At 43.7% G+C, this 20,562-nt stretch overlaps 1 protein-coding gene across 1 annotated transcript in view; it reads right to left on the bottom strand.

The window, feature by feature from the left end:
- Positions 1 to 20,562, bottom strand: part of ADAMTS17 (ADAM metallopeptidase with thrombospondin type 1 motif 17) — a 159,203-nt gene that overhangs the window by 22,145 nt on the left and 116,496 nt on the right. Inside the window, exons 17-20 of the mRNA XM_033071032.1 lie at positions 19,447 to 19,604; positions 15,482 to 15,641; positions 13,529 to 13,664; positions 1,920 to 2,124 (exon numbers count right to left, since the gene is read on the bottom strand). Of these exons, the coding sequence (XP_032926923.1) occupies positions 1,920 to 2,124; positions 13,529 to 13,664; positions 15,482 to 15,641; positions 19,447 to 19,604 (659 nt within the window). The remainder of the gene's footprint in view (positions 1 to 1,919; positions 2,125 to 13,528; positions 13,665 to 15,481; positions 15,642 to 19,446; positions 19,605 to 20,562) is intronic.

The raw sequence follows: 20,562 nt of genomic DNA on the forward strand, positions 1-20,562 counted from the left end.
ACACAACTCCTTTATCTGAAGGAAATCCATATTTTTTCCACTCTAGTTCTCTAGCAGTAGAAACATTCACCTTCTCCTGACAGTCTCTATTTTTATCATTAAAAATGGGTTGAGCAGTATTTTGTCCAAAACAATCTCAAGTGTTTGGCAATACAAGGGGAACTTAATTTTTTCCACAATGAAGATTGCATTGGAATTTGCTGTGAAAACACACATTTTTGACCAGGGATCAGACATCAGTGTGTTGTATAAGCAAGAAGTTAAAAAAAATAGATCAGAAAATTGATTTATAAAACTATACAATTGCAGTAATATTTATTCCTCAACATCAGATTAACATGCTAAGGAATAAAGTGATTACCACTGAAGAAAGTCTAAGGTGTGAGAAGGGCACACTGGCAGAGCATCAAACGTGTCCTGGAGTCAACTGTGCCTCATAACAGCAGAAATGGGCCAGAATAACAAATTTAAAATTGCAAGTGCACAGTTACAGACTCAACAAAAGTAAATAAATGTATAAAAGTATACGTAAACCAGCTATTGAAAAAATCATCTAAAAATGTTGTGTATTTGCAAAGGAGTTACATGGTCATGGAGATGGAAGATTTCCACTGATCTGTTACTTGACTTTATTCCATAACAGGGAGACAGAAGTACCTGGGATTGTTAACAAAAAACTCAAGGAAAAATCCACATGTAAACCAGGTAGGAACTGCACCCTAATCTCAGCTATAAACAGTTCAGCTGGTTTAGCTATAAGAAATAAAGAGGGCATCATCTGAAAGGGGGATGTCTGTGACACACAAAAGACCTATCAGACAACTCACTAAAACCTTGGTGTGTTTCTGCACATCTTTTGTAACGAAAGAACTCAGAAAGAACACGAATCTCATGCATCAGTGAATGGATCCAGCACCCCACTGAAAGGAAACACTGCTCTCACTTAACCATCACCTCTCTTGCCAAACTAAGATTTCCTGTCCAGGAGGTGCACAATGAAATCCCATTGTGTTTGTGAGGAGACACTGTTCCTCAGGATCCCTTCTATCCTGAGCTTCTGTGACTTTTAAGCACATTTCAAACAATAATATTTAGCAAAAGCTCTTTGAGAATGTTTTAAACAGGAGCTCCCTGTTCCAAAGAGAGGTGAATAATGAGGAATCCTTCCCACAGGAAGGGCTGCTGCTGGACAGCCAGGCTGGAATGAGGCTGGCAGAGCTGCAACCCTGCACCCAGAGTGAAAGGAGCTCATCACACAGGTGAGCCCAGCAAATACAATATCAAAGTGAACTTGGGCACCCTGTAAGGATTGTTAATCACAGGGTACAGACAAAGTTGCCCTGTACTTGCTGAGTCCTGCTCATGAACTGCAGGCACACACTCAGATCACTGCTGCTAAACAGAACACAGGGTAACTGTCTAAGATCTCCCACGCATTCATAACACCTGGGAAAAATTTCTTAACTCTGCAACTACTCTGAGATGCACCTTTTATACAAAATACAATCAGCTTTTCCTTGTTCCTGGAATTACAGGAAAGAAGGCAGGATAAGGCCCAAAGACTGTACATTTTCTGTAACATGCAGATGCCTGATAAGTCTGGTATTTCTTCACACCACATTTAAATGGAGCCAGAAGCTCTGGGTTACTGCACTTCTGGCCTCAGGTTGGTGAAACATTTTTCCTTACTGGTCAGAGTTTTCAGATGGAAAGATAGAGTCACTGGAGCACATCTAAACTCTGCCTTACTAACTCACCTGCTCTGCAAACCAAACCTCAGCTCCTCACTGCTCATCTCAGATGAGAGTCCTGCCCAGCACTCCAGGGCTGTGAGGATGCTGACCATGAGAACCATGGATTGAGGGCAGTGTACCCAGAGCTCTGAGCAGTCTGGCTCCTCTCTGGAGTGCAGTTCCTACCTTTGACCACTCGGATGCCTCCCAGATGGACAGGCAGTCCCGTCCCTCACAGCTCTGCACCGTGGCTGGTTTGCTGCCCAGGCAGTAGAGGTCCCTGGTGTTGACGTAGGTGCCGTTCTGCAGCTGATAAACACAGGTGACCTCCCGGTGCTGCACACCCTTCTCACAAGTGGCAGAGCAGGGACTCCAGTGGCCAGTCACCCACCTGGGAAGGAGCCAGAGGATAAATGTCAGCAAGCTGTTGGAATAAAACACTGTGCTTCACTTAAAACCAATGAGACATGGGCAGCACTTCCTGGATTTGTGGGTGTTTTGATGGTGCTGTGCTGGTGTCACCCTGAGCTCACTGGGCCCCTCTGGGAGCTGAAGGGTGCACAGCAGGAGTGTCAGCATGCAAGTGAATATTCCCTCCTGACTCCATGCCAGGCAAACCCCCAAACCCTGCATCACTCCCTTTAAGTCCCCTCTCTGCAGTGGGGCTGGTTTTTTCCCTCAGATGAAGACAGACTTGTCTGCAGACCATCCTGCCAGGGAAAGCAGGCATCCTCCCCCTCTGTCTGCCAGCTCCACTGACCCCAGCAAGTGCTGGAAGCACCACAGCAGGGCTACAAGGCACTGAATAAAGTGTCTAAGAAGGATCTGAAGGAGGAGGGATGGAGGGAAGGGCATTTTTTTTCTAAAAGAAAAGCAGCATCGATCTTTAGCTTCCTGCAATCTGTCAGTGAGGAGCATGTGCTCAGTAATTACAGCATTCCTGGATGGAGAGAGGGACTGGAGCAATAACTGTGCAGACACTGAGCACCAGAAGGCTCTCATGCCTTTCTCACCAGGCAGCTGACCTTCCAGCCTGTTATTCAGGACTGTCATCCAGATTAACATCCTTACACCATGAATCTTTCACCTGTCACCCAGTCCTGGGCTGTCTATTATGGTAAGTGGCCCAAACAAGACTTCTTAAAAATAGAGAAATACTATTTCATTCAGGCTCCTGTAATCTAGGTAGAGCAACTTCTTCATCACATTTCTTTTGAAGCTGTTGTGTGTTACTTCTTTGAAATGAATTAAACAACTGTTACCCATCTTCCCATTCCAGAAAGGGGGAAAATCAGTTCAGCACCATTTGTGGAAACATCTTCACCTGCTGCAATTGTCATGAATGAATTTGTAAATGCCATGAGTGGTGTGACAGCACTGATGAGTGTGCTGACAGTGCTGACAGTGAAGGCAGAAGCCATTTGAGCAGGACTGGGCAGACTGGCCACCTGTCTTTTGTGGAACAGGGCCCTGCTCAAATGTTCCTGTGCATTAATTTCTGTGAATTTCTGTTGGCTAAAACAGCTGGCAAAACACCAAACCTGTTTCTCTAGACTGCAGTTTTGGTGCATCTCCACAGCCCAGGGCTTGGTATTTCTCTTATGGAATGGGAAAGTGTCAGCTGGGAAATTGAACACTAGGGCTGAAAGACTGACAAAAATAGCCCTGAAGTGCAGAAATCAGTGTTCATGAAAATTAATAGCCAGGCCCCCTTGGTATCAGCTGGGCTCTGCCCTGTTGGAGCAAATGTGAGGAATTCTCCACCTGGGGGAAGGAACCTCTTGACAAAGGCCTGGAGGGGACAAAATGACTTTGCTTTATGAGCTGAATGTGAGTCACAAGGCTGGGAAAGGGTTCTGTCCAGGCTCCACTCAGCTAATATTCACTTCAGCACTGTGCTCTCACTGTGATCTACAGCTACTGGCAAAAGAAAAAGGGAAAGGGGCTGAAAGCAAGGAGAAAGATAAAAATACATTCTTGGCAGAGGTTGTCTGTGAACTTGCATTTAGGGTGGGCAGCACTCAGCATGCCAACTATTTCCAAGATGCCTTATGAAGAAAGATTATGGTTTTCCTTTTAGGAAAGAAAATTCCTTTCTAATTTTTTGCTTGTTGTGCTTGTGGAGAGGTTTCTACCTCAGTTCTACCCTGTTTGCTGGTCTCCAGTCAATACCAGCACAGACATGACAGAGTGTAACTAAAAAATTAACACAGAAAAAACAAGTGTTATCATCACCATGAGAATGATTGCACAGGGAATGAGCTGAAACCCAGGGTACCAATACAAAGATGTGTCTGTGGTGAAAATAATCTGCAGCTTTTTCCTTGGAGGGGTCAGCTTCAGTCACCATCCACTACATCCACTCCTGATCCCAACCCAGCCAGGTGGGGCAATGCTGTAAAGGATCTCTGAAACCTCACATCCCACTCTGCCCTGGCAAGACAGGCACAATACTTAGAAATTAAAGGCTATTTTTAAATGGTGGGTTTACTTTCACATCCAGTAGAAGTGACATTAAATGTCTGAATAATACTAATATGTAAAGCAGATTATTTTCAAAAGGGGATAATCACTTTGACCACTAAACTTCATCCTCTCATGAAATGTATGCTTGAGTCAATGGCTTGTAAAAGCAATCCTGCAAACAAGTAAAGGTGAGTCCTACACACAGTCCTGGCAGTGCCCTGAACCCCCACAGTTCCCCCAAATTCTCCTTCACAGGCAGCTAAAAATATTATATTCACAGGAACACTGCAACTACATTTTAACAATGTTCACAACCAATATGGAAAGACAAGGGATTTATGGATAAAGTGATTAAAGATGAAAATTCCTGCCAGTTTCAAACTTTGGAAGGAATTTGCAGCAAGATGTTAGCAGAATTACTATTTTCAAGTAATATATACACCCAGGGCAGAAAAATGTGATGTGCAAATAGTATCACATTATGGTAACTATTAAATTGCACCACAGGTAGATCTCTGTCTCTACACCATCATTACACATTCTGAACACACCTGAGTGTATTTAACAAGACCTACTTAGAGGGTGATTTTCTTTTAAAAAGGGGACGTATTTTTCTTATGACAATGTCAAAAATAACTCCAGTGTTTAACTCCAAACCCCAGGCTGGCTCTGTGTTATTAACTAAGCCAATTAACTGCTGTACACTAAGCCCTGTGTATATCACATAAAGCATCTGGTTTCCAGTTACACTTTAAGCCTGTAAACTGATCTTAGGCATTGCTTGACACCAGAGTTCTTTTCAGTTTGGCTTTTCTCTCCTAGGTTATAACCTATCTTGTGTGGGACCATGGGAGTGCTCCAGCTGGGGTCCCAGGAGAGCCTCTCATTTTGCCAACAAACTCTGATTTACGTGACAAACACACTCATCTTTCTCACAACCACAGGGATGGCTTCATCCCTGCTATTATTTTTTTGTAATCTTACCTCTACAGAAGATTCAAGAGCTAAGTAATCCCTGCTGGTGGTTAGATTCAGGAAGAAAGTGATGAGCTTTAAACAGAGATTTTTACCCCAGTCAGTGCTGTCTTTCTAGCTAAAATATGCCCAGAAGGGTGTGATTTTCAAAAGCTTCAAAAAGCTGGGATGGGCAGGACATGCAATCTGAGAGGGCTGCTCTGAATCTTTGTCTTCTGAGTCTTCCTCAACCTCTGACCTCTCAGTATCTCTTCTGAGGAACTGGGAGTTCTTCTAATCTGCTTTGGCAACACTCATCTGGCAGGCCCCTGGAGCAAACTAGAAATATCTTCTGGAGATTCAGTTCATCATTTGATCTTTCTATGGTCTGGATTAGTTATTAACCTTGAAATTATCTACTCTACCTACTTGCCTAAGACTCCCACATTTTCTAGGAAAAAAAATTGCCTGCAGCACAATGCACATAAACCCAGGGGAGATGAATGTCTGCAAATGAGGGCTTGTAGCTAAAGATTTGGGAAAAAAATGTTAGGAAGATAAAATGGATCAAGGCTGAAGGATGGGGGTGAGGGAGTGCAATCAAAAGACATGAGGTCACTTTTCAGAGATTTGCACCTCTTACAACATAAAGCCATCACATCTTCTGCGGTAAATATTGCAGCCCATTAAATTTCTTCTGGTTTTTACACCCTGAGCCATGCAGAACAGTGTGTTCTCTTCCACTAACTACACATCCATGCCATGTTCACACATCCCCTCACTACCTACAGGGTACTTTTGTTGCTTTCCCAGGGCTACAGTGACATTTATTTCCCTGCTTTCACAGTAATAGCTTGGATATGATCAAAGACATGTTTGCAATAACACATTTTTTTGGTTATTAAATCTGATTTTTTTTAAGCTGGCTCTTACCTACAACCAGTTTAGAGCCTGTACTGCTGCTGAGTAAAGCAGCAGAGGAAACTGCCTACAAAACATGTCTGGAAAAGTCCTGTGACAGAAACATATGGAAAGCCCTGTAATTGGAGGGTGTATTCCTAATGGATTTTATTGAAAACCTTTTGGTTCAATGCACAGGTGAGGATAACTCCATGCCCAGTTAGCACTGGTTGTCTTTAGCACCAGCTGGTGATGCAAACCCATGCCAAAGTCACTCTCAGTTTTCTGAGGCACCTGGATGAAACTGTGGCTCTATTGATTTAGGCAAAAGTCAGACCAGCCTTCAGCAGGGCCAGGCTTTCACACTGGATAATTTTAGCAAAGAGAATTGGAAAAGATTTCTGAGAATCAGTCATGTGGAACTGACAGATATACTTTGCTTACAGCTGTCAAACCAAGCTCATGCTTGACTATGTAGAAGAAAAGTCTCTTTACAAAAGGAATTGTGTTTTCCATGAAACACACACACACTGCAATGGGACTGTCCTCTCCCCGCACACTCCTGAAACTCTCCACCACCTCTCTGCTGCACTGGGCTCAAAACAATCAGGTGAATCTTTTCTTCTGGGAACAGGTTGTGCCACACCCAGTCACTAGAAGGCTATTTTTTTTTTTTTTTTTTGGAGAGAAGTACAAGGAATCTAGTAGAATAATACAGCTGCTGATGTTGAAAGTAGGACTCCAAGACTAACATTCCTGTCTGATTGCCTTTATAAACAGTGCTCAGTAATTTTCCAGTACAGTAGTCATTCTGCTAACAGACTTGCCAACTTTCACTCACACAGGTTTCTTTTTTTCTTTAGTGATTATCATTTTGACAGCTTTTTTTTTCCCCCCACCAATAAGATCAGCCATGGAACAATGTTTTATAATTTACATACACCCTGGGAAGTTCTTTTTTTTTTTTTAATGGAAGCCATTGTATTCCCTCTCCTCCTCCCCCAGATAAGCAGATCTCTCAGCTGTGGAGGACTCAGTGTGAGGAGGTGTCCTGCTGGCTGGCACCAAGGGACAGAATTCCAGCACTCTCAGAGCTCCTCTGCAGTGAGGTTCCCCCACCCACCTCCATGGCAGGTGTAGCTTTAGTGGGTAACTGGTTTCCAGCTCCATTCCCTGCGTTTCCAGGAAGGCAGAGCCTTCTCAGCTCCCACCACCATGAAGATCATTACAGCAGGCAGCAGGAGGAGTGGATTTCACAATTAAATATTTTGCTAGATTATCCTGCTAATCCTTTTCTGTGGCTTAGAACTGCACTTGGCCTGAAGAGCCTCAAAACAAAGCAGCACAGATCATGTAACATTTTAAAACAAGGCAATGGTCAACCACAAGGTTCTGAGTCAAACATTGCACTGGGAAAGAACGAGGTGGGAGCCAGCCTGGGTGTTCACAACAAAGCTGGGGACCTGTTTCATGACTCCATGTGAAAATTAAAGCCAAATTAATTCCTACTCTAGCAAGTCATCTTGGATTGTTTGATGTAAATGCATTTAGCAACAGCCAACAAGCACTTTTCATTCTACATTCTACACTGTCTGTTCCCCAGCCTTCTCTGCTCCACTGAGTTGAGTTGCTGGGTTTGCTGGAAGATATAAGCAAATTGTCTTTCAGTGGCTAATTGTCTTTTTTAGCCACTGATTGGTACTTGATGACCTGCCTACAACCTGGAGCACAGCTTTTGTTTCCTTTTGGTGGATGGGGACCACCATCAACTCAGCTGAGCCCCAGATATGCCCACCTCAGGACACACCCCTCACAAAGGTGCCCAGGAGTGTCTCAGGTTTTCTGGTCTGCACAATTTTGGCTTTTGCTGCTGCAAGGCCCAGGGGAGCCCAGCTGCAGGCAGAGTCCCCGAGGAGCTGCCAGCAGAGCGCAGCATTCCCTGCTCCAGCCAGTCCAGCACAGTCCTGGCAAATTCATTAGGCTCAAGCTGATTCTGGAGATCCCAGCTCCAGCTTTGGGAAGTGCTTCAAAATGAGCTCTTACGTGGTGCCTCCCTGGATCAGAGGGTGCTAACATTACTGTTGATGCCAGATTTCCAGGCTAAAATGAAACCCTCCCCATGGCTGTTCCTTCTTTTCTTTTTTTTTTTTCATGTAACCAAATCCCATGCACATCAAAGATTTTTCTCAGCACAATGCACAGACAAGGCTTTGGACCTGTTAGCATTGAAGCTTATGGATGATAATAAACATTGGCAGAGGTTCCAGAAGACCTGACTGCATTAATGAAAGGACTGACCCATTTGGAGCCATTAAATGTTCAACTCAGCTCCTTCAGTTAACAAACACCACATCCCTCCAGTTTAATGCAATTTCTATACAGCCCTGTGAGTAATTTGCTGACATTCTCAGAGTTTTCCATCATATTTTTTCCCCCAAAATTCTTCTATTTGCAAGATTACCACACAAGATAAATCTGAAATAAATTCCCATCTACCTGTGATGAGAGCACACATAAATGGGGTGCAAACATCCCAGAATCAGGGAGACAGACTGACTTCTGTATTTTTCTGATTTCTGTATTCCTGGGCTGTTAAACAGAGCACTCTCACAGGAATATGGTGGAGTCTAGAGGGCAGGGTGGACTCTCAGTCAGCACATGGATACACACCCTGAGCCTAAATCAGACCAGGAATCAAAGCAATGGGCACTATCAACCATCACACACTCAGGCACCATTATTTTGGCACTCCCCAGTCTTTGGACAGGTTTTTGAGGTGCTGAGCCAACTTGGGCCTTGACTGACTCTTAGAACTGGCTCAGTTTTCCCCAGTGGGCACTGTTGTGATGTGTGAGCCCTTGGAGAGCCTGGTGCTGGATTCCAGCCCATGGATGGAAAAGTGAAAGGGAAAGAGAAGAAAGGAAGAAGGAAATGATCCATGTAACCACAGAGCTGACCTCAGCAGTGTGCCAGCTTTTAGAGCTGATTTGAAGGGCAATAATAATCAAGGGCACAGTGGTAAAAGGATGCAAGATAGGCTTCCTCCAGGCAAAACTCATTGGCTGCGTTTCTCTGACTAAAATAACTGGTTTTCCAGACAAAGGAAATGTGGTAGATTTAATCTATTTGGTGAAGAACTCCTTTTGCTGCATGGGAAATGCTTACAGGTGACATGCTGAGAAACACAGATATAATTGTGTAATTCACAGAGAGGTGAGAGCTGGCCTCCCATCTACCTTTAGTGCTGCAAAGGAGTATCAGGTATGAAAGGAATTTAGATCAGTTACTAGTGGGCTTCCTGAAAGGTCTGTCTTGCATTTGATCTAATTTAGTATGCTCATTAATGACCTTGGCACAAAAAGAAGAAAACTGATGAAAAATTGGGTAAAAATGCTGACAACACAAAGTCTAGAAGCAGTGTCAATGCCTCAAAGGATTAGGATGTCATACAGGAAAAACTGAATAACCTTGAGAACTGCAATAACAAAGCTAGGATGAAAATAAACAGCACACAGTGCAAGGCTGAGTGCTCAGGGACCAATAACAAGCATTGCTGTGTTAAAGTAAGGTTCATACAATGAAACAAATGAGGAGGAAAACATCTCGAATGACTGTAAGCCACAAATATGATGCAGCCATGAAAAAAGCAGTAAGAAGTTAAAGTAATGGATTTAGCCCAGAAAAATGATGGAAGGAGGAGATACAATGGTTTGTTGTATCCTGTGGCAAACAGCCCAAGGCAGAGAGGGAGGGAGGGAAAATACTGTGTAAGAAAAAGAATGGAGCTGATGCACAAAAGGGCTGAAAAATGACCATGAGTAACTTGGGCTGGAAATAAAAGGTTCTGACCCACATGAACAGCAAGGTCAAAGTGAGGGAAGGAGCCTGTGGAAAAAGCTCAGCTTATAGAAAGGAGTCTAAGATATGCTGCTGGCAGTAGCAGAAAACTAACCCTTGGGCTCAGGAGGTATTTTCAAGTCCTAAACAGTGAAAATAAGGTCTCAGGATCTCCTGTGGTTTTCTGCAGATGCAGCCAGGGATTTCTGGCATTGCTGCTGCTGTTCAGCATCCACGTAAGAACACCAAATATTCAGCAGGCCCCTGAAAGGACTCAACCTCTCCTAAAATCTCTTAGAGAAAAGAGGAGAAAAATAACCAGTCCATTACAGGTCCAACAGTTGGGGAATTTCATGTGGTTTTGGTGCTTTTCCTGCGTTGGAGGGGAGCAGTTTCATAGCCACAGAGCCAGCCATGCATGTAGAAGTGTGTGGCCACTGGCTGAGCTGTGTTTTCAGTGAAAACAGCTGATGTGATCTGTGATTTGTGAGTCTGGTGCCAGCCCCAGGCCTGGCTCTGCCGCTCTATTTGGGTTGGTGCTCAGCGTGCTGGAAGCGACCCATCCACGCCGCATGCAGGAATCCAGATTCCATCTGGTTACAGCAGGGTTTTGTAAAAAATATCTAAAGAGCTAGGCAAAGGATTAGAATAAAGAGGTGCTAATAGGGTGCAGTTGGGACAGGAAAGGAAGCTGTAAAGAATTTAATGGAAAAAGAGGGTCAAAGAACATAAAAAATAAAATAGGAAGAAAAAGAGGCATTTTTTTAAAAGGTGAAAGAGTAACAATAATAAAGAATGAAAGATTCTTTTATTTTTGCCAGTTTCAACAAAACCCTTAAGAAAATTCTCTTCTCTGACGTTTAATTTTAAAACATGTCAGTGTATCCAATCAAGTTTTAAATCCTGCTTTGTTTTTCTCAGATGCTGGGTTGCAGTTGGAGAATTCCAGTCTTCTCCTTGGCCTCATGAAAGTACTGTCCCCTGCCCTACATTATTTGGCTCTCCTGAGAGGTGGCTGAAGTTCAAAGGGATATATAATTTACAAAGCACTTTGGGATCGTGCTGGAAGAAAGACACTGTTATTAATAACATACCCTTTTTTCCTCCTGATCACTTTATAAATGTGGGTAACTATTTTTTTATTTTTATTACAATCTCAACAGCCTCTTCCTCCACTTAAACAGCACCTCACCCAATCCCAAAGAATTTGCAATCTAGCTTATACATGGATTGAGAGAAGAAACAAAGGGACAGTGTGGGATGGAGAATTAAAGTCACACAGCCCATCCAAAAGTGAAATAGAGACTGAGTGTCCTCTGACCCAGCCCTGTGCTGGCCAAAAGACCCCTCTCTAGAGATAAATACTCTGAAAGGTGATTCTCCAAAATTTTGAGTGAAAATGCAAATGCAATTCAAAATGCACAAAACAGAGCAGGTTTACTAGAGAAAGGAGAGCATTGTTCCTCCTTCTGAACTCAGGTGAAGGGCTTAGGTCTGAGTGGAAACGGGAAAGGACCTTATTGTAACAAGATGCTACAATAATTTTACTTGAAACCCTAAAACAAATTCAGGGCTCATAAAAAAAGCATTGACATGGTGAAAGAGAATGGTTTCTTTAAGATGTTCTTGGTCAGAGAATATGCTAAGCATGCATTTCTAATGTCTGGGTGGGCAAACGCAAGTGGAAATTTAAATTCTACAGAGGCACAGAGAATGTGCTTCTGAAAATGTTTCCAGTTAAAAGCATGTTAAGTGTGAAAGTGTAGTCTACACGGAGGGAGTGAGGGAGTGTGGTCTATCAGATCATCAGCAAGGATTCTGTGGTCTTCCCAGGTTCTAAGCACATTCAGTGTCTGCTGTCATTGCTCTGAAAAAAATGGGCCAACGAGAGTGTCCCTGTGCCAGAGCTCAGTGCAGCTGGGCAGAGCTGTGCTCAGCTGTGCCCATAAACTGCTGGTGACTCAACACAGGAGAACAGAGTCCTTGGAACAACACTAAGGGCTGGATTCAATTCCCCAAAGAACACAGGCTGGATACAGGAGCAGAGTAATCCTTCCTCAGGAGGTTTGGTTTGATTTAACCTCACCCACTGTCACTGCCCTGGACAGGCAGCAATGCCATGCTGGGAGGGCACCAAGGAGATTTCCCCAAGGGTTCAGGGTCATGGACATCCCTCAGAGCACACTGTGGGTCTCAGGGCTGTGACAGACCTCATGGCCAGGACTTCCCATCCTTGCCCTCAGCTGGTAGAGGCAGAAGCTGCCCACATCTTCCAGAGCTTTTAAAGTTACTTTTCTTCATCTCTACCAACTGGAACCCATCCCATACCTGCCTGGGCTCACTCCAGTCTACTCCCAAAAGCTTTCCAAAAGAAATACTTCATACCAGGGTAGCAACACAAGCAGATGCTTTTTGTTTCTTTCTGAGAGAGTGACATGACAGAAATCCCAGCCTCCCTGGACTTCCTCCTGGAAATGACAGTTGTTTCCTTGAAGCCATCAGGATTTTGGCTCTCCTTACACACCAGGGTATCTCATTATACCTTTCAGAACTGCAAGTTGTACAGCCACAATATTGTACAGCAGCAATAACAGGGCAGACAGAAACTGAAACCTGAACCAGCCTTTTTGATGGATGACCTGACACTGCATTTCCCTGCTCCAGGGCACCTTCATCAGAGTGCAGCTCTAATTAGAAGGAAGTGTGCTGTTTGTTGTTTCCCCCATTGTTTCTGCCAGCAAGATTACCTTTGTAGGTGCATTTCCCTGGCCTGGCTGATTAGCTAAGGTGCAGGAGCCAGCAGGATGGTTTGAAGATGCTGTTTTAGGTATTGTTCAGCTTTATCTGAAATCGATTTTATCTCAGAGTTGGAAGGAACCCACAAGGATCATTGAGCCACCTCTGAAGAGAATGGCCCATACATGGATCACACCCACGATCCTGCTGTTATTTTAACTACTATCAAAATTGGAGTTTCTACACTACAATGCTAAACATCACTGCAGAACAAAAGTGAACTTTTTTTTTGTCAGCAGAGAAACTAAACAAATTAATTTACCTTCCTGTCTTTTGTAATTTTGGCCAGAAATGTCTTTTTTTAATATAAAACAGATCAAAATTAATTCAGCTAAAAGTGCTTGCCAGATCATAAAAGTATTTTTATTATTTTTAGAGATCTCTAATAACTAATGAGGAAAACATCTAAAATGTGTTTATCATAATTTAATTTCTTGACTTCAGGGTTTTTGTAGTACTGTTTGACAATTAATCAGACCCCATTCTGTGCTGATTCAAACAAAGAAAGGTTAGATATGCAGTCACTGTACTCTTGTCTAACTTCAAGTTGTTCTGACTCCCAGGAGGCAACCAAGGGGAAAAGAAAACCATCCCCAAACAATGCATGAAGGCAGCCTGCATGGAATCTGGCCTTGCTGACCACAAATTAAATGGGCTTTGTCTGAGGTAATGAAAATCTGACCTGCTCAACTAAAGGAAATGAATATTACAGCTGCTTACTGTGGCTAACAATGTGTCCCAATACTTGGAGACATTTTCACTGTTCACCAGATGCAGGCTTTGGAAAGGGGCAGTTTCTGAAGGAAAAGGATATTGGCTTTTAGTGTTTTCGAACTCCTTACCGTGACTGGCAGGGGTGAGTGTTACATTTCCTGACCTGGGGCTCGGGGCGGGTCACTCGCTGGCAGTCACTGTCATTCACCAGTGTCATTGTCTTGTTAACGAGCCGAGTGCAGGACACGATGGTTTTCCTCTCACCTGAAAGCCAAGGCAAAAAGAACTGAACAAACCATGTCCACTCATCAACCAAAACTCAAAAGCTTCGAGTTCCCTGCTCTCTATAAGATGTACTCTACCACCTCTGAAGAAATCTTATTCTCCTATTCTCCACTTCTGCCTGACCTTTGGACTGGCATGTTTGGGTTGGTTTTTTTTCAGAAAAAACTACAAATCTTTCCCCAATAATCATGCAATTGACTGTTTCACAGGAGCAGCAAATTGGGCTTTCTCCATATAGTGTTTAAGGTGGAAATGAGCTTTAAAACAATTTGTTTTCATTTCTGGTTCCTCCTCCACAGGTAGCTGTGCCCTGTCATCACCTCGGGCAGATGTGCTGCAGTCACAGGAGCTCCCACCCCTGATAATGTGACTGATAATGACAGCACAGCTGCCTCCTGCTGCTGCCCAGGCAGGAAGTCAGGATGAAAAGGAGTGACCCAGGTTCAAGAGTCATTAACTGAGCTCGTTTGTATTTCACAGAGAGAAAATAAAGCCACCAAAATAAATTATTTTTCAACTCCTGCTCCTCCAGATACAGTCTTAAAATCCTTGTGGCAGGAGGCATCTCAGAAGGAGTCAGCATTTCTCACACAGACTGTGCATCAGGAGTTTTTCATCCAGTGTGGCCCTCAGGGTTCAGCTGTGCCACAGGGAGCATGACAGTGACCAGATGTGACAAGGAAAGTGCCACTTCTGCACTCTGTGACTTTGCCTTACCAATTATTTTGGTTTCTCAGGTTTGCTTTCTAACCCTGAGTCTGCAACAGTTTTTTTCACCATCTGCAGCTGATAATAAAAAAACTCATGTTCTGTTAATAAAAATATGCATGGAAAGGAGAAAGGCCCTTCTGATCCTGGATAAGTAGCAAAAGCATTGGACAACTAAAATAAAAGACCAGTTATTAAGCTACTACTGGTGGGAGCCATGCTGGCATATACTGATTTGATTCAAACTTGTAGCAGGCTTGCAACAAAAATCAGAAGAGCCACAAATAAATTTCTTTTTCACTCATGTGAGGGTTTAATGGCTTAAAAATTATTGTTCTAATGCATGAGTAAAAGTGTCTATTCTAAAGAGAGTCTTATTTACAGAAAAAAAAATCAGTAATTTCAGTGCACTGAGGGCAGTGAGCCTGCAAATGTGAAGATGAGCTCTTTCCTTCTGTCATGTCACATCATAAATAACTGAGTCTGCTGGTGAAGACAGGCTGCCCAGAATGCTTGGAAACGATCTGTTTTCCTCAGGGAACAACCTACTTCTTCCAGCTCTGAAAATGCAATGGACAGTGTCTGACAAACCAGTCTGTGCTTTCACAGCATCAACTCCCCCAGGGCTCCAGCAGATCTGGGCACATCCAGGGATCCTCTGGGGAGGGAGCTCTGCCATGTGCTCCTGGACTCCCAGCACGGCCTGGTGCAAATCTCCAGGAGCTGTGACAGCAGCACTGCCCCCTCCATCCCTGCAGAGGGAAGTGCCTTTCCCTGAGCGTGCCTGGACACCTGTGGGGAGCTGCTCCAGGAATGTGCTGTGGGGGAGGCAGGGGCTGCACACAGCGCCCGGAGCCATCCGTGCAATGATCCAGGTGCAGCTCCAGCCTGCGGTGACAGAGCAGTGTCCCTGCCAAAAGGCTGCCTGCAAATTAACTGTGGGGATGGGGATCAGAGCTGGGAGAGCTGGTGAGAACGAGCTTTCATTGAATTCATCATGGTGAAGTCCATTTTCATGGCCAATTTCCACCTCTCCTGTGGCTGGAGACTGCAGACAGCACGCAGGGATTCCCACCAAGTGTCCCTACCTCCTCCACACTGCACACTGCAGCCTTCCCATCCACTGTGTGTCCAGATGTACAAGGAATCCTGTTGCTTTTCTGGCTCACTTCTGTTTTCAGCAGTATAGTTTACAGGGATGGTGTATTCATAATGAATTCCATAATTCTGGTCATGGAATAACAGCACCTGGTTCGGCAGGAAAAGAGAGGCTGTTGCAACACACTGCTGTGAGAGCCAACAGGCTGTGAGATAGCACTGCTGGAAATGCTGGCTCAGGAAAAAAATTCCTAAAATATAAATACCTTGTGAAAGGCAACCAAATCTTTAGCTAGAAAACCTAAGTTACAACAGTACTGGTAAACAGGGCAACTGCAGCAGCAAGAACTGCTTATGATTTCAAGCAGTCACAGGGATGTCCAAACCTGGAATTCAAGGCATAACTTTCATGTGATCAGCAGGACACTGGCTATTCAAAGAGAAAGACAACAGGAAGCATTAAATAAGACTTTTTATATAAGAACTATTTTAAAGAGCATCTAGAGTCAAAGAAAGAACAAGGTGATGCTTCTCAGGGCAAAACCAACTACTGCACACAAAGTCCTTTGTCTCCTGGTGAATGTGGCACTCAGGGCAAGCACTAGTCCTGCTGACAAGCTGTAGCAGCAGGGTTTTATGTCTCAGAAAACTGTGGATGTAATGCAAAAGCCATATCACACAGCTGCTGGCAACATATATTTTCATCCCTGCATATTGGTAGAGGAAGGTGAAATCTGCTTCCAACAGCAGGTTATTTCCTATGGAACCACTTGTGATGTCTCCAGTGTTATTACTCCAAAATTCTCTGACTATTAACAAAGGAACAGAGAAAAATGTTTATGTTTTCACCATAGGCAGATGAGAGTACTGGTCCTGTTTTGATTTACATGTTGGACTTCATTTGGCTCTCACTTTCCCTGGCTTGAGTCAGAACTGATTGGAAGATATCCCATGGAGGAGGGGGTCCGTGGAATCTGAGTTACCACAGCTTTAACAAATGCCACAGAAGTACTACTGTAATGTTCATGCTGTGGCTTTAAACCTACTTAAACTTATTATCCCATGATCTGAGCAGCATTAGACAGGTGAATTGTGCTGGCTTTTGTCACCTACTGAAATAGGAACAATGCCTTATCAAATAAGGTATTTTAAGCAGGGCTCTCCTACGGGGAGCAAGCAGCTGCCCATTTGAAAAAAGACAAATTTGCAAATACTATTTTCTCCCAAAAATAATTGTTTCCCCTTCAGATTTGCACAAATCATTCCTACTTAACCAATAATCTCCCTAAAGCTGTCAGGAGCTCATTTAACCAAACAAATGTGCTGAAAGAAGGGGTCCTGGCAGCATGTGCTGTGAACACTTGGGGGGGCTCCACAAACTCAGCACCCATGAGCTGCTCTGCACAGGACAGAACCCAGAGCCTTTTCCAGAGGATGTGGGGAACAAAGACATGAGTTTGCTTCAGCTACAGAGGGAGCCTCCCTACCAGGACTGAACACCAGGGTTGAAAACAGCCAGCCATCATTACACTCTCCAAGATGAATGTTGGGTTTTTCCAACACAACTCAAACACCAGTCAGAGGCAGAGAGCTTGAGCCCTGCTCTGGCTTTCTTGAAGTGCAGGAGATACAAATCCTGTTCTACAGAACTGATCAGTCAGCCTTGGCTAAAGCCCCCTTCTGCTCTGGGAGTGTTTGGTTGTCCTCTGTTGCACAAGGAGGACTAGCACAGGCCTGCTTGCACAAACATCAGTTTCTCCAAGAAATACACGCACAGCAATGCACTTGGAGAAATGCCTCAAGTATTAAAAACCAGCTCCTAAAAAGAAATCCTTATTATCTCAATATGGGTGCAAGACTAGTGAATCTAAAGGCCCATATGAAACCAATTTCATGCAATTTCGTAGCCATATATAATTGGGGGTGTGTGGATGTGTGTATAATTGGTTTCAAATGCAGGTCACAATGGACTGACTGAAGCTTCTGGCTCTTTGTCAGTCCAGTGTATTCCACCACTGTTTGAACAACAGTTTTCTATTTAGAGGGAACTGGTAACCATCCTGCCTTTCTTGTGTTGAAAGAATGAAACACACCACCCTGTATCAAGGAAAAGATTTGTATCTGATTTGATGCAAAGACTTCATGTGTGCTTTGTTTACCACTGGCAGTGATTTAAAACCACATGCTTTTAAATGGTCTGGTAATTTTTACATTCCTCATTTTTAATCATTTCTGTGAAGGAAGGTGAAGAAGGAACATTTCCTTTGCTTATGTCTGCTGAAAGGGCCTGTCTGTATCTGGACAGGACACTCATGGAGAAACTCAAAATCACTCTGTTCCTACGTTAGCTACTTACTCCTTCACAAAGAGGAGCTGAGCATTTCTTTCAAACCAAAGCTCTGCTGATGCTGAGGTTCACAAAATGCCAATAACCAGATTTTACTGCAGTGGACCTCAACCAAGGAATGCCCCAGAAGGTTCCAAGAGCTGCCAAAGGAACCCTGCACAGCATCTTCCCAAACGGTACCTGTGCAGCTCCTGTTTCTCACATGAGGGTGGGAAGACCTTGGCAGTACAAGATACTTTGTCAGAGTCCTGGTTTCAGGAGGGAAGGCTCGTGTTAAGGCCAAAGTCAAGCAGAAGCTGATGAGTCTGATGGTGAAGAAGGTGCCTGTGATATACCTCCTTTGAGTGGGCACACCCTGGATCACACAGGTGAGCCAGGAAGGTGCTGGTGTGCCCAACCCTGCACCCCTGACTATTGCAGCTGTAACCTCCTTGAATCCAGCATTACATTGCTCTGTGAGCCTGGAAACTCACTCATCTGTCTGAAAAAGCAAAGACCAAACCTCTCATGTTCCTGTGCAGCAGATTTTGACACCAAGAAGGTACTGACAAAGTGGAGTTTTACTGTCAGCTTTTTGTGTGTGTGAAAAGTTCAGGCATCTTTGGAGCTTTTCAAACTGGGTCAAGAAGTGTTGCACAATAAACACCAGCAAGCCAAAAAAATCAGGTGAAGAAAGGGAGAGAATGCTGATTTTTAGCAGTGCTTACAGACAGCCTTCAGAGAACAAATATGGCAAAAAGTCACAAGGAGAAGAAATAGCACAGAAAAAAATGGAATAGAATAAAAATGTTAAAGGAAACGATGAAAAAACTAATAGACTTTCTATGCAAACCTGTAAAGCTTTCTGCAGACTTTTAAACAGGAACAGATAGATGAGACAGGCATTACTACAGCTGTCCCACAGATACAAATGTTAAGGTAATGTTAAGCATTAAGGAACTGGCCCATGGGTCACTCTGTCACCCTCCAGTGACAGCTCTGGGACCACAATCCTGCTCTTCTCACCGCTGTGGACTTCTCATTCATGTTCAGCCCCATGGCTGCTCATAAAATACCAAGCTGGGTTAACAGAAGGGCTATGCTGAGCATCAGGAAAAAATGTCAAATAACACCTTAAACTACATACAATTGAAAAAACAATACAGAGAAAACAAAAAATATTTCTGTGTGTAATTAAGTCATTACTTAGATTTAAATTCACATATATCATCTGTGCATGCTAGATCTGCACCTCTTCTGTTAGAGAACAGAGTACTTACACACAGAATACATTCTGGCATAAGATAAAAAGACATTTCAGCAAATAAGCTTCTATGTGTGTGATCAGGTATGTCCAAGAAATAAGACAAGTCCTTGGGAACCTACATCCTTTAGAATGGACCTGTCTATGACACAGTACAGGGATATCCTGCACTGGACATGAACACTGCCTATTCTCCAGCATGGAGCATCACTTTTTGAGTGTGGAGCTGGGCTCCTCCAGCCCCCACAATGCTGCAAAAGAACACTGTGGTGAGGAAGCAAACAATCAAAATTTAACTTTCAGCTAGGATATAAACCCTTTCTGTTGCATCACTTAAGAAACACAAACAAAGGATATAAAGTTACCATCAAGTGCAGTGGTATTTTAGTTGGTCCTTTGGCAGAGATTTTCTCCCACAGCCCCCTTCGCACGTACCGGACAGTGGTGCCTGCGATCTGGAACTCACCAGGAAGCTCAATTTTCCAGTCGCTGTTAATGGATCTCTTACTGGAATCTTTTAAAGCTGGAATGAATCAAACACCACAGAATGAAATGCAAGCAAATTTGTAATTACAATACAGACTGCTGAGCCTTTGTCTCCAAGCTACCTCAAGCACAAGATACAGAAACCTTGTAATGGAAGTGAGTTTAAAAGAATAACCCCCCCACCTTTAGATGGCCCATTGTAATGTTTCAAACTTGGATATATTCTGTACTTCAGCTGATGAAGGTATTTTGAAGAATTACCATAATATTCATAGATCATTTATCTCTAAACTCTCCTTTTAAGTCCAACAAGACAACTCTGCAATTTAATTTCCAAGTAGAATTTTCAGTTTCCAGATTTTGACACCACATTTTCCTAAACTCTCCTTGAGGAAAAGATCAATCAAATCTTCGTTGATACACATGTGAAGATTTGCAAGTGCAAAATACAACTGATGCTGTGTTTGTGTGTGCTCCACAACAAACACTGAACAGATTAACATTGAGCTGTCACAGCTGTAAAGAGAAGTCAAGTCACACAGCAGGGGCAAAATGGGAACTTGGGCACCCTCCTTCCAGAGGGACTGCAGTGCTGGACATAAATACATAAAGTCAGGTGCTGTAGGGTCACACCCATCCTGTTCCTCTGTGCCTCAGTAAGGCCAACATGGAAAGCTCAGCTGCAGAAGGAAGATGAATATTGAGAAGATCCTTGGAGCTGTATGTCCTTTCCTCCAGCACAACTGTTGCATCAGGATCACTGCTGTCCTTCAAGCACTCAAACAACTCCAGCCATAAGGGCATCCCATTACTGCTGACTCATCAGTGGAAGCTGATTTAGGGATTGGTGTGTTTTCTGTGTTACAATGGAAGCAGAGTTATCCAGATGTTGGTGTGATGCACTGAGGGAAGAGAAAATTGGCAAACCCTGCTGCAGCAGAAAGTGCCAGGCCCCTTTGTGGAGATGCATTCACCATGATCAAATCTGCCCTGAC

The sequence above is a fragment of the Catharus ustulatus genome, chromosome 12 (genome assembly GCF_009819885.2).
Source record: "Catharus ustulatus isolate bCatUst1 chromosome 12, bCatUst1.pri.v2, whole genome shotgun sequence".
NCBI lineage: Eukaryota > Metazoa > Chordata > Aves > Passeriformes > Turdidae > Catharus > Catharus ustulatus.